Raw genomic sequence first — 26,127 nt, forward strand, 5'->3', positions numbered from 1 at the left:
ACAATTTAATTCTTAAATATATTTCATTAATATACTAGCATACATAATATTTTATTTACCACAAAAGATAATCTATATACAATCTAACATCCATGCTATTAGGACCACAAATATAAAGTCTATTATTTGTTCTGAAGATATCGTCTCTATTTCTAGGACAATATGTGTGCCAAAGTGAAGCAGATTGAGAAACATTAACATTGATACAGAGAAAATCAATTGAATTAACAAATCCACCTTTGTTTCCATGCATTGCCATTGCCCACCATCCATATCTTGATCCAAATGTATGAATGACGTGTTTGGATGAAACTAATTTGCGAAGACCGCAAACAAATGTATTATCATCGGTAACTTTATAATCTTCTGCAACATTATTGGAAATTATAGAACTTTGAGAGTTTGTTACCATTAATATTTTTTCTGTTGCTCCGCATCGGCCAATGTAGCGTTGAAAGCCACCAGGTGTAAGTACTGAGTAATCCTCAAATTTCTTGGCTTCAACACCATAATCAGTAAACTGATTTATGCAATTTAATAATGTTTTTTCCTCTGAACCGAATAAATAATTGCCAAGGAAGTAAGCAGCATGAAAACCGAAATTATTTCTAAGGTAAGGAGCTACTACTTCGTGTGTATACATCACTTGAGGCCAAGTTATATTTTTAATTATTAATTGTGGATGTGCATTACTAATATTGGCGCAGCCGAATCTGTAATCTGTATCTAATTCAAAACCATTGATAATATCGGTGCTATTCTGCAAATCTTGGATTGATTTTGGTAAATCAAAAGGGAAAAGATCTTTTCTAACGTAAACTAATCTATCTGTTGCCATTGCAATCGATAATCCCTGATATAACATTGACATTCTATCTTCTCTTTCGTATTTTTCCGTAAATAATAATACGCTTCCTTTTGTTTTTCCTGATTTAACCAATTCTTCGTACTTTTTTATTGAATTATATGCTCTGGTTATTTCATAACATGATACTTCGCTTGAAGAATTCGTACAATTAATATAACCAGCAGACCATGTTGGTAATTTCATATATTTCTCAGCTTTACTGACTAAATCAATAGAAACATTACGTTTTATTATTGGAAATGTCATATCAAAAGTGATTTCAACATCTTCATCTTCTTGATTTTCTTTTTTATAAACAAATGAGTGAGAAATTATTTGTCTTCCACCAATAATGTTCTGTAATACAGCAAGAGCAAGGAGTGTTATTGCGAGAGAAAGCTTTAAAACTACGCTTGCTTGCATTGACGATTATTTTCGAATCAAATTTTATTCAGCTCCATTGCGATTGATTTAGTTCAAAATCAACTAAGTATAGTGATCATTATCTGAATTTAGAGTTGTTGCTTCACTGAACCCAATGTATAATGCATTTCATCCGATAATGGAGGAAAGATATATCCAAATATGAGTGATTGACTTAAATCATCTCTATCACTGGCAAAACACGTCAAAATACTGCTAAATAGGAATGATTATCTCCTTATACTCATTGAAATCGGATTAGCAAATTTTAAAAATATGTTTTAAAGGGACCATTTGTAAGAGACATATAGCATGCACACAAAGTACACTCTATTTTCAATTCCAAATTCCGAAATTGTAAGATTACCCGAGGAGCGAAAAAAACGGAGGACGATAATAACTGTCGCTTGACGTTAATTCAAGAAGATAATGAATAGTTCTGAGCACAAAATGTCTAGGAAGAGCACACCACATAATTCTAGGACAACAAATAGTACTAGAACTTCAAACGAGCACTTTAGTCATTCAAAATCTTCAATAAAATCAAGCCAAAAATCCTTATCTTCAGTTAAAAAACAAGAAACGAAATCAGATAACGAAGAATACTATTCTAACGAATATTACTCATATTCATCAAATCCGGAACCTCCAGAAGAAAATAAATCGAAGTCGAAATCATCTATTCAATCACCAAAAGCGCCATCAAATAGATCTGCAAAGAAAACAGCTTCAGTTCGCGATATACTAGTTTCAGGTCAATCTAGTTCTATTCAAACAGACTCAATATACACACATAGTTTTCATGGAAAGGTAGACTCTCCAAAACCACAAGGACCACCTCCACTAAAGAGAACATTCATCGACGAATCTTCAGATTCAGATGATTTTGGAGAAATTGACGACATAAATGAGTCGCATTCACATGCTTTTGTTTATAGAAAACCAGAATGGAAATTCCCTGTGAAGAGAGTTACCAGGAATGAAGATGAAGGTCTTTATGATACATTGCGTGAAAGATTTTCTGTTAAGAATATTGTATCCAAACTGAAGAGAACACAATAGACTTATTTATATAGACCTTGTTTATCTTTTCATCTATTAGATATCTTTTTATATTTGAACTTTAATTGTTAATAAATTCCTAATGTTTATAATTCTATTAACTAGCTATGGCCAAAAAGTTTTACACGCAGCTTTTTATGATAACCACTTAGCTATATAAGAATCGAAAAAAAATCATCGAAAATAATTTTTGTCTTCTGACCAAATAGGTAACAAATCTTATCTTAATTAAACAAAGAAAACAACCTACTCATAAATTTCATTATTATTAAGAAGATATTGATGAATCTGATATCTCTAAGTTATTTCTTTTTGATTTCATGTGATTTTCATGTAAATATAATTATTGTTTTAATCATAAAAGCAGCTTACTCCTTACCAGCCTTCTTTGGACGGATGGACTTGCAATGTCCGCATTGTTTGTGACGGCATTGCTGGGCACGCTCGGAAAGGCGGGCATAGCACTTGCGGCAGACAGAACGCTTAACGTTTGTCTTTTCGGCAAGAATACGAAGGGATGGTTCGTAAGCTTCCTTACCACCACCACGAAGACGAAGAACAAGGTGGAGTGTAGAATCTTTCTGGATAGAGTAGTCCTGAAGTGTGTTGCCATCTTCGAGCTGCTTACCAGCGAAGATAAGACGCTGCTGGTCCGGAGGAATACCTTCCTTATCCTGGATCTTAGCCTTAACGTCCTCAATACGGTCTGTTGGCTCGACTTCGAGGGTGATGTGCTTGCCTGTCAATGTCTTGACGAAGATCTGCATCGCAAAAAGGAAGGACCGACCAGACCCCTCAATTTTTTGTAAACACGAACTAGACCCAATATAAATAAATTTGATATTTTGAACATACTACTGCTGTATATTAATTTTACTTTTGGAATTATGGGAAATCTAACGATGCGAATTTCAATTCGAATTGTTCTTTGAGTTTGAAGGCTAATATTGCACTAACAAATATATTTTTTCGTGACAAAACATAATCAAAGGAGAAGAGAACTAGAACAGCGAACAATTTCCACCCAATTGAAACATCAGATGTTATAATACAATGTAATTGTAAACATAAGATAGTCGACTTAAAAATAGATCGTTTATAAACAATAATAACAATAGTATTTATTAACAAAAAAAAATATACAAAAATAAATTTAAAATCCTAGACCAGAAAATGAGGTCTTCGGCTTTGATCCTGCTGGCTTATTGTGTTTGGCTGATATTGTCGGCTTGATACTCATAGATATATTTAATTTCTTCAAATTATTTTGAGGAATTTCAACAGGTTCAATTGCGGACTCAACATCAAGCGTCGTAATAAAAGTGTCATTCCATGGAAGAGGTGGAAAATCAGAATCACCTGCTTGAAATGGCAAAAATTTATTATTTTCCATTGTTCTGAATTTACAAATGAGATTAGCAATTTTAAGCGTGAAATCTTTTGACATCTTGGTTAAAGATGATGCTAATGATGTGTATGCAACTGGATAATGAAGGAAAACTGATGTCGTCATTTCTTCAGTGAGTAATTCGACTAAATTCGCTGAAATGTCTTGAACATCAATAAGTATATTAAATAGAGCGATTAATCGCCATTGAACTGAGTGAAAAGTTTTCTTATTCATTAATTTTTCGACAGAACATGCAGAAGTAGCTATTGAGTAGAAATTATCTTTAATATTGAGTTTTTTAATCTTATTAAGTGATTGTCTAAGCTTTTTAAGTGTTGAAACGTACTTGAATGAACGAATTTGATATCTTGATGTAGAAAATATCTTATTCATTAGGTCAGATTCTGATTTTATAGTGTTGAATAAAGGCTCGTCATGAGAAAATTCAAGTAATAGCTTCGTGAGGTAATTTAATTGTTGGAGTGGTGGTTTTTTGAATTCTATCCTTGCCGTTTCAATATTATCTCTGTTGGGATCTGTAAACCATTTGTTGATAGATATTCTGAGAACATTTTTCTGAGAAATCAGATATTCCATCTAAAATCTCAATAAATGCAAAAATAATCGTTTTAAATTCAATTCATTGTGCCTTGTTGAAAACATGTTAAATAAGATCTCATTGAATTAACAAGAAGATTTTGATAAAGAATTTACTTTTTCAGCTTGAATCAGATGTTGATAAAGGGAATTTAGCAAAGAAATCAATTGTAAATGAGTCTATTGCATCTAAAGAAGAAGTATCTCGATTTGCGCGTCCATATGATACTTTTCAAGAAGAATTGTCAATTTTCGTATTTTTTATTTCAATGTATTTCAAGCTTGGACCGCCAATTGATAAAACAGTTATACTGACAATTGATGCAAATGCAACGATTTCGCAAGTAAAGCATAGTCTTTCAAAAATTACACTTATTCCTGCAGAATGCACTCAAATTAAGTTTAATGATGCTGTTTTAAAGCAGAATAAAAAGGTAAAATCAATAAAATCTTCTGAAGAACAACCTTTAATATGTGATTTTTATTTTATTAAAGGAGATAACCCTAAAGATTTAAATGAACCTCCACCAGATTTCGTTAGAAAGGTAGAGTTCATTGCTAATATGGGCTTTAATGTTAGGGATGTTTATGCCGCCTTAGTACAAGAAAATTATGACATGGAACAAGCTCTTTCAACATTACAAACAAAATCTGTTATCAAAACTCCAAATATCCCAGATACCGAAGAAGTTCCAAAATTAACACTCGAGGAGAATATTGAACCACAAGAAACTAATAAACAAATTGATTTAAATTATATTGCTTCTCGCGTCAGTGATTTAATAACTACTACATCTTCCAATGAACCTGTTCTTACAATTACTGATGAATTACCTAACATTGAAGATATAACGGATTTCAAACAATTAATTCGCCATCTTAACGCTCATTTACCTGATTATACGTTAGACTCGAAGGCCTTGGTCAAAGAATTCCGTGAAAAGAATGGAGATTTCGATGAATTAGCTGCATCTTTTCCTGGATTTACGAAGGGATATTTGAACTGGGTCCTAAATACCATTGGAAGGAAGATGGCAGGAAGATTATCAAATCCAACCAAATGGACAGTTGATGAAGAAAGATTTTTACTAGAAATGTACCATCTCGGCGTTGTTGGCAAGAAAGTTGATTTAGCATTGAATAAGAAGCCGAATGAATCCACTCACAAGTGGAAAAGTATCAGAAAATTCTTGAATAATACTCATTTACTTGAATGCTTTACAAGCGGAGCTCCAAACTGCAGTATTTTCGATGCTGTTTATGATGAACATGGATTGCCAAGGTATTTGATCAATCTTTGTAACATTATCAAATTTAATGGAGTTATTACTCAAGATACAGCTTGGAAACTTAGAGATAAAATCCAAGGTCCTGAAAAAATCGATGGAGCACATTTCTTTACAAAACCGGCTCAAAATCCTTCGGTCATCACCACAAATCCACCTCCACCTCCTCCTCCGGCAGCCGCTGAAGCTGAACCTAAGAAAGAAATCAAAGAAGCAAAGGTAACAACAATAGAAATACCAATCCAGAAGAACCAAATTTAGTCCAAATTAAAGAAAAAGAAAAAAGTACTGACAATAAGAAACCCGAACAAACTCATAAGAGAAAATCAAAACCTAAGAAATCTGATAAGAAAGATTCTCAAATTGAGGAAAATGAAGCTATCGATCCACCAAAAATCATTGATGAAGCTTAAGGTCTAATTATACACTCATGCCTATCATTGCAATATAATCATGTTACTTATTTATCTCAATTTCAAATTTTTTCAATTTCAATTTTTTTAGAAGCATATAATCAGTCTAGACGGAGTTCGGTAGCATTCAAGTCTTCTTAATTTGTATTATTATATGTTTAGAATAAATGTATTGTTTAATAATTTCTTTTCATTCAAATATTCATCTTTGTATTGAGGTTTTTGACTAAACATTGAGCAGTACAGTATCTATTGAGATTGTCTAACTTGTAGCCGGTTACTTTTAAGATAAGACTATCTGATAGAAAGTGAAATGATGTCACTTTTGCCAAAATTTTGGAAGATAATTTATGAGTTTTTCGTATATCCGATTTCCAAAACTCACAATAACAGACGAAGAACTTCAAAAAATCGAATCTTTTCGTCTTTTCGTAACTCAAATCATTAGAGAAGAGAAATTTATTATAGATTTTAAAGGTCAAAAAGAGTTTTCATCAGATACAATATGCAAATTCCCATTTATTAAGGATTTGAAGACAGGATTTACAATTGTTTTATCAAATGAAGAGAATTCTATAGAATATGCACGATTAGCGTTACCTGTATCATGGTTTGAAAAGAACACTGTAGTCACACAAGAATTTCACATGATTTCAGTTGAAAAGAATAAAGAAGTCGCTGATATTACCGTTCAAGTTCATATAAGTGAAAATGGCTCACTTCCTTATCAAGCAGAAGAAGGAAAACTACTTGGAGTATTGACAACAGCTCCTGATCGCTCTAATCTCCCTAATATTCCTAATTTTGCGTTCCAATCTCCTCCACAAGCTCCTCAACCAGTACAACAACAACAAAGACCAACAATGCAACAAGAACCTCAACAGCCAGCTCCAACACCACAGCAAACCCAGCAATTACCTCCACAAAATATTCCAAATCAAAATCAACAGCAACAATATCCTGCACAACCTCCAATGGGTTACAGAGTTGTTAATCAACCATATTTACAGCCATCTCAGATCCCACAACAATACATTTACCCTGGACAACCTCAATTTGTCCAACAACCACCTCAAGCTTACATGCAACCACAGCCAATGCCTCAGCAATATATACAATACCCATATCCGCAACAACAAATGCCTCAACAAGGACAAATCCAACAACCCCAGATTATTTACGTACAAGCACCTCCTGGATACCCATTTCCCCAACAAGGCTTCATCCCACAACAGCCCGTACAGCTTCCAAATGGAACTATCGCTTACACTTATCCTTCTCCGTATCCAACATATCCTTACCCACAAAACCAAATGAATCAGCAGCAGAACGTTGTAAAACGCAAGAAGAAACGAGTTGTAAAGAAATCTTCCCATCAAGAGCCAGCACAGGAAGAAATTCAAGAACAAGAAATTGAACAACCATCAACTCAAGAAAATCCACAATGAATTATTATGTATTTTTATACTTTTATTGTTTTTGTAGTTATAAAAAATTAAATTTGTATCAAATTTAAATTTTTCTCACTAGATAACGCACAAAGATCTAAATTTGCTTTAATGTATTAGTTGATGTGACCAATCATTGTGATATAGTACCTGGAAACGCTTCACAAAGAACTAAAATCTGGTCAAAAAAAGATTTCATGATATTTTCTATCCCCAAATACTTTTCGCAGAAGTCTATGTACGCATGCTAAAAATGGCTACCTTAGATTCCTGTCTTAGCTCAAATACAAAATCAGGACAATTTATTTTCGATGTAGATTGAAAGCTAACATTTTCCACTTCCAAACTGTATGTAAAGCAATAATTGAATTAAAAATAATCGTAGTTCATCTTCTCAATTTTTATTTATTGGAAATCTAAATCAAATTTCCACAGAGAACGCAAACTAGATTTTCCAATAATATGCGAGAAACTAACATGATTCAATACTATGAACTTCATATTCAACAAAATAAATCAAATAACAAAGAAATTTGCAACATCAACGAAGTTTTTCAGAATATTACGACACAAACGATTATATTAATCAAACAGAAAACGAAACTATATCAAACAGTGGCAATTATTACATTCATTATGCTATATTTTCTTTCCATTATCAAAATCGAGCGATTTACCTTAAATCTCTCAGCAAAGTATTACTTGAAACATGCACGTTTTACAACAATAGCTCAACAGAATCCGGTGGATCATTCTATATCGAGGATTCTGAGAGTGTTTTAGTTCATATTTGTTGTTCTCTCTCAACAACAACTAATTGGGGATGTGCTTATTACGTCAATTCACTTTCTAATAGTAATTACAAAAATTATGCATTTGAATGTTCAATTTCAGAATGCAACGGAAAAACAAGTGGATATGGAGGTTCATTTTGGAATGATCGAGGAGATATCCAATTAAGTAATATAAATACATCTTATAACAAAATTCCTGAGATTGCTGCATATGCAAGTCAACTACCAACAGGAACAGGAATTTTGAAATTCATAACAGCTTCAAATACATCTTCTACAAAATATTCTGGAATTTACAATGATGGTAAATATAGTATTACAAAATGTAATTATTTAAACAATGAATATACAGGAAGTGATTATGCAATAATTTATTCTTCTGGTTCAACTTCATATTCAAATTGTTCATTCATAGGAAATAAAGGAAATTATTTATTTTCATCTAAACCACAATCTGTTGATAATTGTTACTTTCATGAAAACACTTTCACTCAAACTGTAAAATATGATCCAATTACATACCAATCAATCAATCCATTAGATTCTGCCATATCTCATTATACCACAGATAACTGTCTAGGTACATATTTTTATCCAAATTTAGAAGAAAACAAAGATGATTCATATAAAAAACATGATGATGACGAGTTAGATCTCGAAGACATCAAACATATTGCTATTAATGTTTACAAAACATCATTTTGTGAAGTAATAAACGCATCTTCTTTATTATAATTCATATACCTTTTTTCATCTGAATTGATACCATTATATGAATCAAAATATATAAGCTACCGCTATTCTAGAGTTATAATTATTATTTTTTTAGTATATATTGCTCAAGATGTCTCTTGAAATACTCACAAACCATATTTCGTATATTGCCTTAGAGAATTCGCGTAATTCATTTATTATGTTCTATATATGAGAATAATTTTTTTTTACATAGATGTATTTGTATTGATACAATGCACCTATACTAATTATATACCTTAGTTAATATGTATACATATTGCAATTGGAAATTTCTTTATTAGCTCTTAAGATGAAAAGATAGAAGTATTTTATCCAATATGTTACGGGTGTGAAGAGAAATTTCCACCATAAGAATATTGTAATTTCATACTATCTATTATCATAACCTAATAAAACAAGATAATAATTATAAACAAAATTTAGATTATTTAAAAAACAAACAAAATAAAAATAAAATTTCAAACAATAACAATAAAAACAAGATCGAAACTTCAATAAAAAGTCTCAATACGAGTAACAGGACGCGAGGTCACATAAGTTCTGATTCTAGAAATTTGAGACAATTTGTCCGTACCGTTGTAGATAGTCAAAATAGGGTGACCAGATGGAATTGCATCTCTAGAAGAGTCTAAAATTCGCATCGATGTCTTCCTATTCGTTGTTGCGATTGAGGCTACTTTTGGCATTTGGGAGATTTGGAGTTGTTTGTTCTCATTCGCAATCTTTGAGTAAGGTACAATCTGAACATCCGCACGGGTAAACTTAGAGTTGATTGGCAATTTGATGGCTTTATAATCATTGGAACCGAAAACGGCAAGAACAGCAGATTTCGTAAGGGTTAATAGTTTTTCTTCAAACTGATACATATAACCTGCGTTAAGCGGTGAACTTGTTCTGACAAATAAAGTCAGTTCATTTAGTTTCATAAATTTCTCAAAAGCGGCTTCTCCGAATACGTAACGAGAATTCCTTTGGTAATAGTCTTTTATATGTGTCGATGGCTCGCTGAAAAAGATTCCGAGATTTGACGAGTCAATAGTAGTAAGTGGACGTTGAACGCTTAAAAGCTGTTGAACTTGAGTAAATTCAGGAAATAGACCTCCATGAATGCAAAATATGTTTTGGAAGAAAATTGCTGCTATAGGAAGATAAGAAAAAGCGGTCATAAATCGATCGAAAAGGTTTGTAGATTGAGGATAGTATTCTTGAATCTCATTGAAGAATGTTCGACCCTTTGCTACTTGTTCAAATTCGTTCTTTCCGCGGATAATGTAAATATTTCTTGGGTAAACGACCTTTAAGGCTAAAATGAAAGTAATTGTTTCGAGGGAAAAGTCTCCGTCATCAATCATATTGCCTAAAAAGCAATATGTTCTTGTTGGCGGTAAACCGAATCTTGATAATATACCGTATAATTGAAAGATATCGCCTTGTAAAGCTCCAATTAATATTACCGGGGCAAAAAGATTTAATATAACAAGTTCGCTTTGAATTATATTGGTTGCATTTTCTAGAAGTTCATTCAGATCTGCCTCTTCAAAGAAAGGCATGTTGACTGTCGAATTCGTATTGGGTATGGGAGTAAATTCGTGTCTCATATTGACTAAATGTGTACGTACAATATTGGATATAATTGGAGGGATAGGCATAAATTATTTAATATTGCGTGTATCTCAAATTTAATTTCAGAAAAAATAAACCTCTCTCACAATTTGGAAACAATATTGTAGATAATTAGTAAAGGTTTACAAAATAGGAAAATTTCCAATTGTAGATTCGCGGTTTTGTTAATAAATTGGTATTGAAAAATTGAGATTGAGAAATCCTCGTTATTTAATTTTTGATTTATAATTATAAAGTTAATAGAACTAAAATTTTGTTGAATTAGAAACTTTTCTATATTCTATAATTTGTCGGTTAAGTATTGAAAAGTTTCTAATTTTGAAAAGATTTAAATTCTGATGCATGCATATTAAATTTGGCTGATAAGCGTTTTTTCAGCAAAATTATTATAGAAATTTTCTTATGATTTTAGTAAAAATAGTAAGACAACTTATTCATAAATGATTTAAGCATATTAAAATTTTTAAAAAGTTGAGTTCGAAATTGACTACAAATTCTTGTCCATTGTTTTTTCTGGTGAATTGTGTTTAACATCATATCTAATATTCTTTTCGATAACTATTTCATTCGATTGAGAGATCATTTTTTAAAGTATAAATTCATTTTAAAATTTTGGCATTCATTCTATAAATATTAAAATTTATAAACTCGATGTAAATATCTAAAAAATATTTCATACAATTTTGTAAATTAATCTTCATCATTAATATTATATTGATATTGCATTCAAATATTTTAAATTTCTTTACATAAGATTAAGAACTTTTTCAATGAAAGGGGAAAATTCATGTAAATTCGATTTAAAAACGATTCTGGTTCATGATGATATTTCTTCATAGATACTTTTTGAATACCATTCAAATTTTCTTTTCATGAATTTCTTCTTATGTAATTCATCAATCCTATTTCATTTGTACCATTTAACAATAATCTTGATCTTCACTCTTCAAATTTCAGTTTTCAATTTGCCACTTTCAATTTGCGAATTCTCTTTGCAATTAATGTGGATATTTACCAATAAATTTAATTTTATTTTTGATTTTCGAGTTTGATTTAAGGTTGAACCCAAGGCTATATAACGTAATAGCTAACTCAATCATATTCATATGTTATCGTGAATCTAATTTCAATCACCCATTGATTAAACCAAAGTTCTTTTCAATTCCATATTCTAATCTTGTTCTTTCTAACATTGTTTATAGTATTTTTCGTTAACCTCATCAATATCTGCTTAGTCCATTCTTTTCATCTGCCTTGTAATTTTCAAAAAAAACTTACATTTTTCAAATTTTGTTATAGACCGAAAATAGATTTTTTCGGTTTTCTCTTCAAATAATTGAAAGAATGATACTATTATAGGTTTATTATATTATATAGCATATAATCATGCTATAGCCGAAAATTATAAGTTTTGAGAAGATTGAATATAACACAAATAAATTTGAATGTAAGTTAAATTGCTTGTTGTTTTTAATAGCTATTTAATGAGAAATCCAATATTGCAAAATTCACATTGAATGATTGAAAGAACAGAAAAAGTCATTCTTTTCAATTTCGAATATGTTTCATTGTATTTATAATTATATGGCAAATAAGATATTTAAACTTGATTTTTGAAGGAAAATTCACAAAATCGAATAAATTCAAATAATTTTTATTCAAAAATAAACTAGTTATTTGAGTTTAATACTAATTATCTATTCAAACTACAAAGTTTGTAATTTAAAATATTTTGTGAGATCAGATTGAATTAATTCAAGGTTCTTTTCAATTAATATTAATGACCATATTACGCATTTTCGAACATTCTAAACCAAATATATAAAAATGGGAGACGAATGTTAAATTTGCTAGACATGGGGGAGTTGTCTGCAAAGTTTTATCTCTTATCTCTAACAAAAAATTAATTTTTAAAAAAATGACCGAATACGTTTCACAGCGAGAAAAAAATAAAAGGTAAGATAGAATTTTCTAGACATAAAGAAGCTGTCTACCAAGTGTCAGCTGTTACTTCTTCTCAATACTGATATAAAATAAAAATCTTTATTATTTATTTAACCTTTATTGTTTCATTAAACTTCATTTATTTTATATTATAGTTTTATTCTTTTAGCTACTTGTAAAATAATCTAATTTTATATCATCATTTTACCGGATTATTCTTCAGTACATCGATTGTGTATCTAAAATAATATCATTATCCTTATTCTGTTTTTTCCAAAATTCTTTTAAATATCTTTTTTGGTTGATTACTTTATACTTGTTATTTTTATTTTTTAATTTCAAAAAAAAAAATTTGGTGATTGTTCTATTCTGTTACAATGTGCATTATCATATTCTAATGAATTATTCATTACATACATTTAAAAAAACTTGTTAAAAATGAAATTAAAAAATTATGTTTATTATTACGCTGTGAATGTGTCAACAGCGGTCATGCCTGTATCTGTATCCCATATTTGCCACAACCTTTCTGTATCTGCATTTGTGTATTTCGGTTTCAGCTGATACATTTGATTTGGCGTGTAATTTGTTCCAGTTAATGGATTAATTGGGAGATCTTCATGCGGTGTGTTATTATTGTACTCCAAATAAAGGCAGGAATAGCCTGAATGCTTTGGCAGCGCTCCAATGTCGGCCGGAATCTCTCAATCTTCCCATTTTGGTAGGGAGAATGAGAGTCTGTATGCCGCCATTGGACGCCCCAAAGATCAAGTAGATCTTGAAAGGCGCCCCTATTTTCTGAACCGTTGTCGGTCCAGAAACAATAAGGGGGCCAAATTCAATGAAGGCGGAAGCCGCAACGTTCGCTGTCGTCGCTGCCAGCATATCTGGTATTTGTATACACGCTAGGACTTTGCGGCTAAAATCGTCGATTATGCCATAAATATACTGGCCACGAACACCCCTAAAATAATGAACATCTGCGTGCCAGATAAGATTGGGTGAAAGCGCCCAATATCTTACTGCTGTTTCTGGCCCGGCATGCTCTAATCGCGTCTTGGTGAAATGATTTTCTTTGAAGTATCTGCGTACTTCTCTATAAGATACATCAATTTGTTGTAATTTCAAACGTTTCCATTGTTTTGTTTGACCACAGGGAAAGGCCAGTGGTCATGTATCACAGCAAGAGCTTTGATTTGGTCGTAGGGATTGACCCTACGACCTTTCTTGCCTTTAGGCAATGGGATATTCTGTAAGCTAAATTGATTTTGTAAAAAAGATTTTGAAACATCTAAATATTTGAAATCATTTGATTGAAGGGTTGGGGCGATGGGAACACGGGTGCAAGCTTCTTCCCATGTCATTTTACCTTCTTCAATCTGATTGGAAATACCAATTAGGTAAATTCGATCGACACACCCTTTGTAAGGATTCATTCTAATGAAGTACGTTAACAATCAAAATATTTTATAAGTGTCTAGTATGGAATTCAAAAGAATAAAGAAAATGGTAACGTAAATAAACGTATTATGAAATAATTTATAATTAAAATGAAAAAAAGAAAAAATAATAAGTAAAGTGACTGGAAATGAAAATTAAAATCAGTAAACAGTTTTATTTTTTTCTCGCTGTGAAACGTTTTCGGTCATTTTTTTAAAAATTAATTTTTTGTTAGAGATAAGAGCTAAAACTCGGTAAACAACTTCTTTATGTCTAGAAAATTCTATCTTGCCTTTTATTTTTTTCTCGCTGTGAAACGTATTCGGTCATTTTTTTAAAAATTAATTTTTTGTTAGAGATAAGAGATAAAACTCGGTAAACAACTTCTTTATGTCTAGAAAATTCTATCTTGCCTTTTATTTTTTTCTCGCTGTGAAACGTATTCGGTCATTTTTTTAAAAATTAATTTTTTGTTAGAGATAAGAGATAAAACTCGGTAAACAACTTCTTTATGTCTAGAAAATTCTATCTTGCCTTTTATTTTTTCTCGCTGTGAAACGTATTCGGTCATTTTTTTAAAAATTAATTTTTTGTTAGAGATAAGAGATAAAACTTTGCAGACAACTCCCCCATGTCTAGCAAATTTAACATTCGTCTCCCATTTTTATATATTTGGTTTAGAATGTTCGAAAATGCGTAATATGGTCATTAATATTAATTGAAAAGAACCTTGAATTAATTCAATCTGATCTCACAAAATATTTTAAATTACAAACTTTGTAGTTTGAATAGATAATTAGTATTAAACTCAAATAACTAGTTTATTTTTGAATAAAAATTATTTGAATTTATTCGATTTTGTGAATTTTCCTTCAAAAATCAAGTTTAAATATCTTATTTGCCATATAATTATAAATACAATGAAACATATTCGAAATTGAAAAGAATGACTTTTTCTGTTCTTTCAATCATTCAATGTGAATTTTGCAATATTGGATTTCTCATTAAATAGCTATTAAAAACAACAAGCAATTTAACTTACATTCAAATTTATTTGTGTTATATTCAATCTTCTCAAAACTTATAATTTTCGGCTATAGCATGATTATATGCTATATAATATAATAAACCTATAATAGTATCATTCTTTCAATTATTTGAAGAGAAAACCGAAAAAATCTATTTTCGGTCTATAACAAAATTTTTCAAATTTCATATTTAAATTGATATATTTCATGATATTTTTTTCAATTTTCCTAATTTTTTTATAATCGATGTGGCTCTATTTTTTATATCCTATGTAACTACTATCAACTTTACCATAATATATCATGATTCTCAAAATTTATTCAAATTCTCAAAAAATTATCATTGGTCTTTTAAAATCATATATTTCTAAGCAATATTCCTGGCACAATTTTAAATATCAACGACCAGCTGTTTCGCTCATTAATTGTGGATCATTTATCATCTCAAAATGCTTTGCATGCTAGCAAAAATACAAAGAACGCCAATATTCATTGAATGCATCACACTTGTCCAATTACAAAGCCTGGTATCGAGTTCAAATAATCGTCATTATTTAATTTTAGCTATGAACCTCTAAATGTTCATAGAGCTTGAAACTTTTTACTTGCGAATTTTGATTTCACAGTTCATTAACTCCATAAAAAGAAGCTTTTTCTTATTTCTGAAATTTCAAGAAAAAATTTATGTCGGAGGTACCAAGAGCTGTTTTGATTGGAAATTCAGGCGTAGGCAAAACATCCCTTGTTCACCGCATGGCCCACGGAAGCTTTCAATCAGATTTGGCCCCTACAATCGGAGCAGGAGTTACTCCGATGTCAGTTAAAATCGAAGATAAGGAATATATGATTCATATATGGGATACAGCCGGACAGGAAATTTTTAGAAATGTCGTTCCACTTTATTTTCGCGATGCAACTTGCGCAATTTTAGTTTATTCTTTAAGGGTGCACCCGTATGTACGTTTATTTGAGAGGAGGAGGAGGATTACCCTCTCAATTTTGAGGGATTCGTTAGTTTATTTTCTCGATGAATATGCAATAAAATTTGATTTTTACCTTATCAATATACTTCATATAATATACACATGTTCATGTAAAAACTTTTTTCCAAAATCCTCAGGAATTAAGGGATTTTTGAATTTTAAGAATTTTTTTCGAATTTTTTCGAAAAAAAATATTTTCAGAACAGCCTTAACGGCTAAGATTTAGGAACAATGTTAAGTATCAAAAAGAAAGGAGGTCTGATATAGACAACATATATCGTTGAAGGTTGAAAAAATCTCTAATATTTGAGCCCAAAATTTCAAATTTTAATTTTTTGAAAAAAGAGGCCACCCGTATGTACGTTTATTTGAGAGGAGGAGGATTATATTTTTGAAAGGGTGAAACATTATGAGTATGTTAATTATATAATAATATGTATTATTATAAAAAAGAAAAAATAAAGCACGTTAAATTTTTTCTTTCTTGATTTTTTACAAAATCTACTTAGAATTATGCAAAATATGACTAAATAATTATAAATTTCAAGTTAAATTTTAATTTTGATAAATAATTTAAATTTCAAAATATCAAGTTCAGTTCGACTATGTATGTAGTAATTCCTCAATAAAGTGCCAAAACCCTATTAAAATATATGAACATTTTCAACATTTTAATGTTTTTATTTAAAAATTTGTTGGAATATGAGCTTCAAACAATTATTATGTAAATAAAAATAATTAAATATATGTATTTATTCGTATTACAACCGTAGTAAGTCGATTCTTCCTTTCTTCTACTGAGTTTTGAATTTGATTTCGAATTGTAAAGAGATTCAAAGGGAAAATACTAGCGGATAAAAACTACCTCCATGAAAGGGTCATAATGGACTCAAGTTGTATTTTTTGATATTTTTTTGCTTTTCGAGCCTAAATAGGTAGCCAAGATAATGCCTAAAAATAAGGTTCTAAATTCTGAAGTTTACATGATCCTCTCGTGTGCACCCTTAACCGACGAAGAATCATTAGGTGAACTCGACGAATGGCTAAAAGTACTTAAAACACATAACGAAGGTGATGTGCCTCTTGTTGTTATTGCAAATAAATGCGATTGAGATATGAATCCTTCTTTAATTACAAGAGGCAAAAACTGGACACAAGCTCACAATGCTCAGTTCTTCTTTACTTCTGCATATTCCAGTCAAAATATACAAGCGGCTTTGGATGTTATTGCGCAAATCTGCTATAATACGAATAACAACCACATAGAAAGATCTATCCCTATACAGCATCAAAACAAGAAGGGCTGCTGCTAATTACTTGACATTTTACTAATCGCTTTTAAATATGTATGTATTTATTATGTAAGCTCTATATCTATTTATTCACAATTTCCCAAAATAACAATATTTTACACCTTTAATTGACTTTTGAGATTTTACATTTCATGTAAAAAATTTCAGATTTCTCCAAACGAAAACCCATACTTATTCGGTTTTCAGTCTGAATATAGCTATTTTCATTATCTATTTACCCATTATTCCTCCAAAATTTTATAATTCACTCTCAATTTTAAAGATTAATCACATTTAAAAAAAAAAAAAAAAAAAAAAAAGGTAGTGGGGCTTCCAGGGCTGCGCCCCTCTAGCCCCTGAAGATGTTTAGTATAAATGAAGTTCTTATATACGGGTCTTCCAGGAGCTTTTCACAAAATATATATGTTTTCATGTTTTGTCACTTTTCTGTCACTTTTCAGGTAAAAACATTTTTATTATATATATATAAAATGAATTTTACAAAACCACCGTTACCCTTCTTTGGAAATAAGAGTAGATGTAAAGATATTCTATTGAGAGAACTTAAGAAACTACCGAATGGTCTAACATTTGTAGATTTGTTCGGTGGAAGTTTCTATATATCTCATTTGTGCCATACTGTATTTCCTGACTCAAAGATTATATGCAATGACTTCGACAACTATATGAACCGTCTCAAACATATACCAGACACAAACAAAATATTGAAAGAGTTAAAAGAAAAGATACCTATAGGTAAGATGGAACGTATACCATTAGATAAGAAAAATACTGTCAGAGAGGTTTTGAAAAAAGCAGAGTATATTGACTGGGATAGTATATCTTCTAGACTATTATATAGTGGTGCTATAAGAGTTCATGACATTGAAACACTTATGTCAAAAGTTTTATATCTTAACTATACAAAGGTTTTCAAAGAGAACATAGAAAAATATACTGAGGGTATAGAGTTTGGAGATGTCGTTGGACAGAGTTGTATGAAAAATATAAAAACAAGGAAAATGTTTTCTTTATAGTAGACCCGCCGTTCTATAACACATGGGATTTTCAATACCAAGTAGACTGGACTTTGAGAGACTCTTTAGAAACTTTAGACGTTTTACATAACCATCCATGCTTTTACTTTACATCCGATAAAAGTGGTTTGGAAAGTGTCATGAGATGGTTAGAGGACATACATGACTATGATTTTAGATACGATAAGATAGAATATGAGAGAGGTCCTATAAACTGGAGAAAGTGTCATAACAAAGAAATTTTATTGGTAAGTAAATGTGGTTTGAAATAGGACTACTTTTTTAGGTTTTTTCCATTGTGTCATTTACTTATTTGACGTGGCAGAAAGATATAGAGAATATGAAGATGAACCAATACCAGCAAATGTTCAGCATATGTACTCGTAAGAGATATTTTTATCTAATATTAAATGGACGCACAGAACTTAGCGAATGCACAGCAACCTGGACAACCAAACCCAGAGAATATTCAAATGAAGTTAGAATACAAACTGCAATGGCAAACTATGTCAAGTGCCAACAGATGTACAAATGCAAACTGCCATGTCAAATGACGCTGCGTTAGGCTTACCACCATGGTATGCAAATATGAGATGGAAAGAGTTTTATACAAACCCTGAAGTGGGATATAAACAACTCTATGCAGATGACGCGAACACAGGAGTTGACCCAGAGTATGTTTTCTACCAGAGGAGAAATAGAATGTATGAGCTCCAGTTAAAAAATGCTATGGAACTCAACAGGAAACGTAAGAGACTAGGCGGACATTAGATTTTTACAATAGTAAAATGGGTTTCTTTGGAAGAATAGGAAACTTCTTTCGAAATGTTGGAAAGGTATATGGAATGGAATAAAATCTGTCGGAAGAGGAATTTGGAACGGAGTCAAAAATATTGGTAAAAGAGTAGGTCAGTTCGTTGGTATTATACCTAAAGACCCTGAACCAGAAGAACAAGCTCCTGTTATACAACAGCCTGAACCTGCACCACAGTCTAGTTGGCAACCAAATCCAACACCTCAACCGTATTAAAAAATCATATTTTTACCGTTCGATAGTAGTTGTATATGAAACTAAGTTCTAAGTAAAACGCGTGGTATAATGGAATTATTCTCTTTCTTCCATCTGTAGTAAACCATACTTGAAAGTCTGAAATACTTCCACTTGGTGGTTCGTATAGCTTTGTAGGTTTTTCGTAAAAGTCATTTGCCAAGCATAAGAAAGAGTTTTGGGCGCCAGAAAATGAAGCATGAACAATAATAGCAGCTGGGTCGAAAACATCTTTAAATAAATATGGTTCATCTCTTGCATATCGACTGTAAATATTTGCTAAAGGAAGTTCGACTTTCTGATTTAACATTCTTTGCAAATAATACCATGACATTGCAGTGAATTCTGTATATATTTGTTCGTCTTTCTTTGGATTGTCTTCGTAGATTTGAAATGACACTTGTGAATTTTGTTTGTCATATACAATTCTCACATAAAGTGTGCTCTCGGTATTTGCATATTCATCAGCATATTTTGCATAACATGAATTTATTTTATCTTCTATATTTTTTAACGCAGTCTGTAGAGAAGATGAAAGGTCAACTTGTATTAGCTCAATTTCTTCCCACATTTTTCGTTTCCCTTCAGATATATAATCTATATGAAACCTTACAATAAATGGAAAACTTTTATCTTCTACAGACACAAACTTCATTCTACGAAAGCCAATAGCTTTTTGTGACAGATGGGTCTCTTAGCCATCTTAATGGGTAGTCAAAACGATAGCCTTCATGCTTTACGGTCTTGTCTCAAACTTTTGACCGACATTAGTAAAAAGTTCATCTAATGGTTTAGTTGTAGCAACTCTTGAATTTTCTTTTTCTATTGGAAGCATATTTTATCTAGAATAAAAATTCAAATGAAACAGCGTCTATGAGAGAAATACAACACAACCGACAACTCATTATGCAAGCTCTAAATAAGAACACAACAAACTTTTCAAACTATTCTAAGATATCTGAGTCATTGAAAGAAGGAAACTTAAAACTGACATTAAACCCAATGACAGATGAGTTTCTGTTTCAAGACAATAAGAACCATACTGTCTGTATAAATCCAACAAAAGGAACTTTAAACGAGAAACCTATAAATGAACTTCTTTTTGAAAACAGATGTTGACAACAAAGCTGACAAAGAATATGTAGACGATGCAATAGCAAAAGAAGAAGAAAGAGCTAACAATGCTTATGCAACAAAAGAACATACTCATCCTGAACTAGCAGACAAAACATATGTTGACAATAAAATGTCAAGTGAAGTGACAAGAGCTGAAAACGAATATTCTAAAAAGACTCATACACATTCTATATCTGAAATAACAGACTTACAAGAAACCTTAAACAGGAAAAGTGCCGTTGGACATACACATACATCTTCTGAAATAACAGACTTAAACGTTAGCCTTGAAAAGAAAGCAGATAAAACATATGTCAATGAAATATACCAAAGTTTAGTTGGAACAAAAAATATTGAAACTATTGTTGGTGACTTTTCTGTCAATGAAGAAAACAAATATTTTAGATGGGAGTTTGTACAGTCCTTAAGAAATGGTATACGGTATAAACTCATTCCGAAAAATAACAATGAAATGTATGTAAGCTATAAAAAGAACGATGGTACACAAGTTAAAGTTCCATTAGACAACAACTGCTACTTAAACTTATATGGAGACGAACAAAAGAAATATTTAAGAGTTTATGAAATGACAGATATGACATTGCCTGACCCAGCTCCAGCACCATATTATTATGACTATGGAGATGACGTCAGAACACCACATGTAGATGAACAAAAGCTAACATTATATTTAGATTTTTATAGATATAAAAGATATAATGCAATAGAAAAAACGAGAATAGTATACTATTATGAAGATGACAGAAATAAATATTATAGTCAAGACTTTACCTACCCTGAAAACATAAGATTTATATTATAAAAAATATTCTGACACAAACCAGAAGAAACCTGAAATAGTTGCACTATATTTTAAGTTCAAAAGAGACAATCCTATAATATCTCATATGTTTGATTTAATGAACCCAGTAGGTTCTATTTATACATCTATGGAAGCAAGAGGTCCTCAAGTAATGTTTGGTGTTGGTGCATGGGAACAAATAGTCGACAGGTTTTTGTATTGTGCAAACTCTTCAAAGGAAACAGGTGGAAGTAAAACGATTTCAGGTGAAAATTTACCTGCACACAGTCACTACATAGATTTAAGTACATCTCAAGCAGGTTGGCATAAGCATAGATATTGGGATTGGTCAGGAATGACAAAAGGTAAAGGATATGATGTTAAAGACGACGTTAAGTTTGCTATAAATTGTTACTGGATGACACTCAGGGAGAAGGAAACCATACACATTTCGTTTCAGGATATACGCAAACAACGGGACAAAGTAAAGAATACATGCCACCTTACATGACAGTTTACGCATGGTATAGAATTGCTTAGTCGTCATTTTCAACTTCTTTAGCATATTCGTCAGGAGTTGTCTTATATTTGTTAGGAACTGTCTTTGAAAGTATACCACCTTGAACTTTGACAAGTTTGAAACGAGGTCTGACAATAGTAGTTTTATCTTCTGCTTGCAGTCTGTACATTTTGCCATGTTTGCCTAAAACTTCATAATATTCTCTTGTATACTTTCTTCTATTTTTACGAACACGAATGTGAGTACCTGTCGGTTCCCATTGTTGTCATAGTCAATAGTATTTTCATATGGGTCGCGTTTAGGTATTTCTATTTTTACTTTGTCACCTTTCTTAAGTTTGAAGCCTGGCATTCTTTCTTGTTTGTCTCTTTTGACTAAATTGTTAAATATAAAGTCTTTCTCTAAGTCGGGTTGTTTTTCATTTCTTCGGGGGAGTGGTTTCCCAAACCTTTTTGTTTACGGCTATTGTAAATATTTAAAACTTGTCTCATCTTTGCCATGGAGAAGTGCTATATTTGTCGTCATATGACATTTCATCTACCTCACCACCTTGTGGTTGATTTAAGTCTCTTAAGATTTTTATACAACTGTCAATGACACCAAGAGCAGAATGGTTTTGGTCGACAATGAAATATTGGTTTACATTTTTTGAACGCAGATAGTTTTTAATATCGTCTGATTTGAAAGAACTTTCACAGTCAGATGTCAGTTTTGTTGGATGGTATTTGTCAACGAATATTGTCAAAGCTGCTAAGATATCTAAAATATTTTGGACTGTAATGGTATGGCTTCACAGTATCTTGTGTTTTGACCGACAAATATTAGCCAGTATGGTGGTCCATCTTCTCTATACCTCGGAATGTTTTCCAAGATATCCATAAACCAAGCATTTGGTGTTGAACTAAAGATTTTTATCATGAGTGCTTTCTTTGTTGCTTAGAAACATAGGGGTCCTTGTTGGATTCGTCATTTTTTACCCATAAGAAATGGGTTTATTTGGCGCATTAGCAGGAGTTGCATCCAGATTTTTGCCCGCAGTGGGAACAATAGCCAGAGGTGTATTTGGAGTTGGAAGGAAGATTTTGAGTACATTAGGTATACTTAAAGAGAAAGCACAACCTATTATACAAACTGTACAGAAAGGTTGGGATGTAGCACGAGATGCAGCAAATCTTATTCCAAATCCTGAAACAAGAGGAAAAGTTCAAGGATGGATGGACAATGTAGGAAGACAAGCAGGAAACTATTATAACAAAGCAAATGACTACTATAACCAAGCAGGACACTATATGGACCAAGGTGAAAGATTCTTTAACAGAGGATATAACCATGCACAACAATGGGTAAACAATAACCAACCTCAACCGCCTCAAACGTGGGGAATGTAAAGTTTTTTACTGAGATGAAATGAACAATACAGCATTGAGACAAATGGGTTCAAGATGGATTTGTCGGCTTCCAGCAGTTACACAACCACGTGTTTGTCAAGTTCTTCCTATACCTCAGGAAGTTTTAGACCGACTTAAAAAACCTAAACAACCAGTTGAAAACAAAACAAACTAAAATTTTTACTGAGATGAAATGACCGAAGAAGTTGAAACGGTAGATTTGACACCACAAACAAAAAGTTCAGAACCATTGTCAAAACCTGTCAAAGAACTTACAGATGAAGAGAAAAATTCAATAATAGAAAGTGCCAGGTCTGGAAATACAAACCCTAACTACAAAGTCACTTTTCATAGAAATGGAACGGCAAGTATCTCAAAAAAGAAACAGACTCTCACAAATAAAATATTGAAGTCTGAAGGAGCTTTCGAGACAACAGATGGAAAAGTTTACTTCACTGACCAACAGTTCATTATAGAACATCTCATTGACTTAGAGTCGAAATATTCTAAACTTTACAACAAACACAAAAAGTTGAAAGGAAAACAAAAAACAAATGGCATATGATATTTATGAAGATGTTGACGACACAACTGTTCCTGCAGGTGAGGTAAAGTCAGAGGAACCGAAAAGTGACGAAAAACCGATAGAAGAAGAAAAACCAAAAACTGAAGATAAACCAAAACCAAAGTTTAGTTTCCAAACTAAACCAAGTCAACCTTCATTAGCTGGTATGGGTTGGCGTCAAAGACTTATGGCAGCAGGCGGTTATGTAAAGTAAAGAAAAAAACATTTTTTTATTTTTATAAAAATGCCCCCGTATAGAATGGATAGAAGGTCTGCTAGAATAAAAGCAGAGTTAGAAAGATATGGTTGGAGAGTTTCAAAGAAGTTTAAATATAGGAAGGGAAGACCCATAAAAGTCTATGACAAATTGTCTGGTCTTCGCTACGAAATGGATTTGGAAACAGCACGTGCAAATTATCCAAACAGACTAGAGAGGTTAGAAGAAGAACGTCTTATGGACATGCCTTTCGATGTTAGTGAACCTCAAGTTGAAGGACACGACGGCTTTGCCAGATTCTACTGGAAACATGACGAACAATTGCATCCTTTGAGAAGGAAAAAAGGAAAAGGTGAAGACGCACATGCTCCCATGGAAAGAACAAGATATGCATATGAAAAGTATCGTGAAGTTAGAAGTCAAATTACATCTGGTCGAACCTTTACAGTAAACTTTGACGAAGGAAAGAACAAAGAAGGCTTCATGGGAGTACTTGCTGCAATTCAAGACGGAAATAAGAAAGGATACAATCTCAGATTGACCATAACAGATTTGGACGGTCATATATACTATGCGCATGGCAATGTCACAACAGCTGCAATGCTTCTTGACGCTTTCAAGACTACAAAGAGAGAACAAATGGTTGACTCCGACTCAGACATTTTGAATGCAATTGAAGGAATTGCAAGTGTCAAGTTCGAATGGTACCAACCTAACCCTCAAGCAGTCAGACAACATGCTGGATACTTCCCGTTCATAAATAAGTCTGACATTGACTTGACAAGGTATGGAATTTACAATTCAATTGAAACAATTGTCAATGAACCTTGTATTCTTACATGTCTCAGGAACTCTGGTCTTGTTTCAGAAGAGAAGATGAAGTATCTTGAGTCATGTGTGAAGACAAGGTACATTCTCAGAGGTCAATTGGCAAAAATTGCACCGTTGGCAAATGTCAATATCCGAGTCAGCATACCTACAGCTAAAGGTTCTTCACATGACGACTATGTTGTTGAGTTCAATTTACCATGGTTGAAGATTGTAATTGTCCACAACCACTTCATGTTGAACGAAAGTCTTACAAACCCATTCTTTGGTAAAAGTAAGTGCAACATTGTCAGAGCTGTAAACATTCTTTTCGAGAAAGGTTTGTTGGAACCAATTCCAGATGACAAGCTGACAGAAACTTTTGTACCAAAAGACGAAACAAACTTTTCATTGTTAGCAAGACCAAAAGTTGTTCCAGACAAAGTTCTAGCACAAAAGAAGTACACAGTTCCAAAAGGAGTTGGATTGTTCGGATACCAACCTGAACCAGAAGAACTTCCAATGAGGTTGCAAGAACTTCAAGATGCTATAAACAAACTCCCATTGAGACATCCGATTGACGTCAAATTGTATTGGAGAGCATCAGAGTTAGGTCAGAAGGTTTTATATGAAACAGGTTGCTTCGACGATGTTTATGAGATAACAGGAGAAGTTTCTCAGAAGATAAGAGACTCGCTTGAATTTCCACAAACTGGACCAATTGGTTGCGACAAGTTCGACTCAGATGAAAAGATATACTATGTCGACCTTAACGCTGCATACATGAGGTTTGTCCAATATATCCCGACTGGAATTCCAAACGAAGATGGTGAGTTCCCGGGAAGGAACTATACAGTTGGAAAAGTCATACAACAACTGTATGATATTAGGAAAGCTTCAAACCCCAAACTTGCAATGACACTCAAATTGCTTATGAATTCGACATGGGGATATTCCATTAAGAAACCTCAAGAGATGAAGAGTAAACATTATGAGAAGGTCGACAACTTTGTTGAAAGGTTTTCTCCTTTTGTTTTGAAGTACGAATTCACTCAAGGTCAAAGTGGCTTAGTAACCACATTAAAACCTATTGTCGAACATTGGTCCTATCCTCAGTTCGCAAAGGCAGTCCTTGACAACTACAACAAATTCTTCTCCGAAGTCAAATCCAAAGTGAAGGTTTACTATGAGAACATTGACGCACTCATGACGAACGAAGAAGGCTATAACAAACTCATTGAAATGGGAATGGTCGGTGAAAAGATGGGTCAATTCAAATTGGACAAAATTTTCACCGAAGT

General features: G+C 32.2%; 12 protein-coding genes and 3 pseudogenes across 15 annotated transcripts, besides 5 other annotated features; 11 read left to right on the forward strand and 4 right to left on the reverse strand.

Moving 5' to 3' along the window:
- Window positions 1-37: 37 nt before the first annotated feature.
- TVAGG3_0669160 (uncharacterized protein) lies at window positions 38-1,270 on the reverse strand (the record flags this gene model as incomplete). The annotated part of the gene is made up of 1 exon (XM_001301381.1): window positions 56-1,270. The coding sequence occupies one exon, from the start codon at window positions 1,268-1,270 to the stop codon at window positions 56-58; it is 1,215 nt and encodes a 404-aa protein (XP_001301382.1).
- Window positions 1,271-1,681: 411 nt separating this feature from the next.
- On the forward strand, window positions 1,682-2,412 carry TVAGG3_0669170 (uncharacterized protein; the record flags this gene model as incomplete). Its single annotated transcript, XM_001301380.2, has 1 exon — window positions 1,700-2,332. One exon carries the CDS (start codon window positions 1,700-1,702, stop codon window positions 2,330-2,332), a length of 633 nt encoding a protein of 210 aa, XP_001301381.2.
- A 242-nt stretch (window positions 2,413-2,654) lies between these two features.
- TVAGG3_0669180 (structural constituent of ribosome) lies at window positions 2,655-3,148 on the reverse strand (the record flags this gene model as incomplete). Its single annotated transcript, XM_001301379.2, has 1 exon — window positions 2,701-3,099. One exon carries the CDS (start codon window positions 3,097-3,099, stop codon window positions 2,701-2,703), a length of 399 nt encoding a protein of 132 aa, XP_001301380.1.
- A 291-nt stretch (window positions 3,149-3,439) lies between these two features.
- Window positions 3,440-4,493, reverse strand: TVAGG3_0669190 (protein of unknown function (DUF4477) family; the record flags this gene model as incomplete). Its single annotated transcript, XM_001301378.1, has 1 exon — window positions 3,486-4,319. One exon carries the CDS (start codon window positions 4,317-4,319, stop codon window positions 3,486-3,488), a length of 834 nt encoding a protein of 277 aa, XP_001301379.1.
- A 95-nt stretch (window positions 4,494-4,588) lies between these two features.
- On the forward strand, window positions 4,589-6,150 carry TVAGG3_0669200 (UBA-like family; the record flags this gene model as incomplete). Its single annotated transcript, XM_001301377.1, has 1 exon — window positions 4,589-5,866. One exon carries the CDS (start codon window positions 4,589-4,591, stop codon window positions 5,864-5,866), a length of 1,278 nt encoding a protein of 425 aa, XP_001301378.1.
- A 207-nt stretch (window positions 6,151-6,357) lies between these two features.
- Window positions 6,358-9,077, forward strand: TVAGG3_0669210 (uncharacterized protein; the record flags this gene model as incomplete). The annotated part of the gene is made up of 1 exon (XM_001301376.1): window positions 6,369-7,466. The coding sequence occupies one exon, from the start codon at window positions 6,369-6,371 to the stop codon at window positions 7,464-7,466; it is 1,098 nt and encodes a 365-aa protein (XP_001301377.1).
- Window positions 9,078-9,185: 108 nt separating this feature from the next.
- On the reverse strand, window positions 9,186-10,797 carry TVAGG3_0669220 (phosphoprotein phosphatase protein; the record flags this gene model as incomplete). Its single annotated transcript, XM_001301375.2, has 1 exon — window positions 9,508-10,665. One exon carries the CDS (start codon window positions 10,663-10,665, stop codon window positions 9,508-9,510), a length of 1,158 nt encoding a protein of 385 aa, XP_001301376.1.
- Window positions 10,798-11,932: 1,135 nt separating this feature from the next.
- Window positions 11,933-12,649: a mobile genetic element.
- A 106-nt stretch (window positions 12,650-12,755) lies between these two features.
- Window positions 12,756-12,784: a mobile genetic element.
- A 1,596-nt stretch (window positions 12,785-14,380) lies between these two features.
- Window positions 14,381-15,220: a mobile genetic element.
- A 774-nt stretch (window positions 15,221-15,994) lies between these two features.
- Window positions 15,995-17,038: a mobile genetic element.
- A 111-nt stretch (window positions 17,039-17,149) lies between these two features.
- Window positions 17,150-17,347, forward strand: TVAGG3_0669270 (uncharacterized protein; the record flags this gene model as incomplete). Its single annotated transcript, XM_001301374.1, has 1 exon — window positions 17,150-17,347. One exon carries the CDS (start codon window positions 17,150-17,152, stop codon window positions 17,345-17,347), a length of 198 nt encoding a protein of 65 aa, XP_001301375.1.
- Window positions 17,348-17,624: 277 nt separating this feature from the next.
- Window positions 17,625-26,127: part of a mobile genetic element that runs on past the window's edge.
- TVAGG3_0669290 lies at window positions 17,818-18,635 on the forward strand (annotated as a pseudogene). Its single transcript has one exon. A coding segment is annotated over exon 1 (818 nt).
- TVAGG3_0669300 lies at window positions 21,000-21,688 on the forward strand (annotated as a pseudogene). The gene has a single exon. A coding segment is annotated over exon 1 (689 nt).
- TVAGG3_0669310 (uncharacterized protein) lies at window positions 22,836-23,237 on the forward strand (the record flags this gene model as incomplete). Its single annotated transcript, XM_051242334.1, has 1 exon — window positions 22,836-23,237. One exon carries the CDS (start codon window positions 22,836-22,838, stop codon window positions 23,235-23,237), a length of 402 nt encoding a protein of 133 aa, XP_051088921.1.
- TVAGG3_0669320 (uncharacterized protein) lies at window positions 23,257-23,412 on the forward strand (the record flags this gene model as incomplete). The annotated part of the gene is made up of 1 exon (XM_051242335.1): window positions 23,257-23,412. The coding sequence occupies one exon, from the start codon at window positions 23,257-23,259 to the stop codon at window positions 23,410-23,412; it is 156 nt and encodes a 51-aa protein (XP_051088922.1).
- On the forward strand, window positions 23,431-24,016 carry TVAGG3_0669330 (annotated as a pseudogene). Its single transcript has one exon. A coding segment is annotated over exon 1 (586 nt).
- On the forward strand, window positions 24,062-24,508 carry TVAGG3_0669340 (uncharacterized protein; the record flags this gene model as incomplete). Its single annotated transcript, XM_051242336.1, has 1 exon — window positions 24,062-24,508. A coding segment is annotated over one exon (447 nt), but the record flags the coding sequence as incomplete, so codon positions are not given.
- On the forward strand, window positions 24,896-26,062 carry TVAGG3_0669350 (DNA/RNA polymerases family; the record flags this gene model as incomplete). Its single annotated transcript, XM_051242337.1, has 1 exon — window positions 24,896-26,062. A coding segment is annotated over one exon (1,167 nt), but the record flags the coding sequence as incomplete, so codon positions are not given.

Source organism: Trichomonas vaginalis, chromosome III, assembly GCF_026262505.1.
Source record: "Trichomonas vaginalis G3 chromosome III, whole genome shotgun sequence".
Classification (NCBI taxonomy): domain Eukaryota; phylum Parabasalia; order Trichomonadida; family Trichomonadidae; genus Trichomonas; species Trichomonas vaginalis.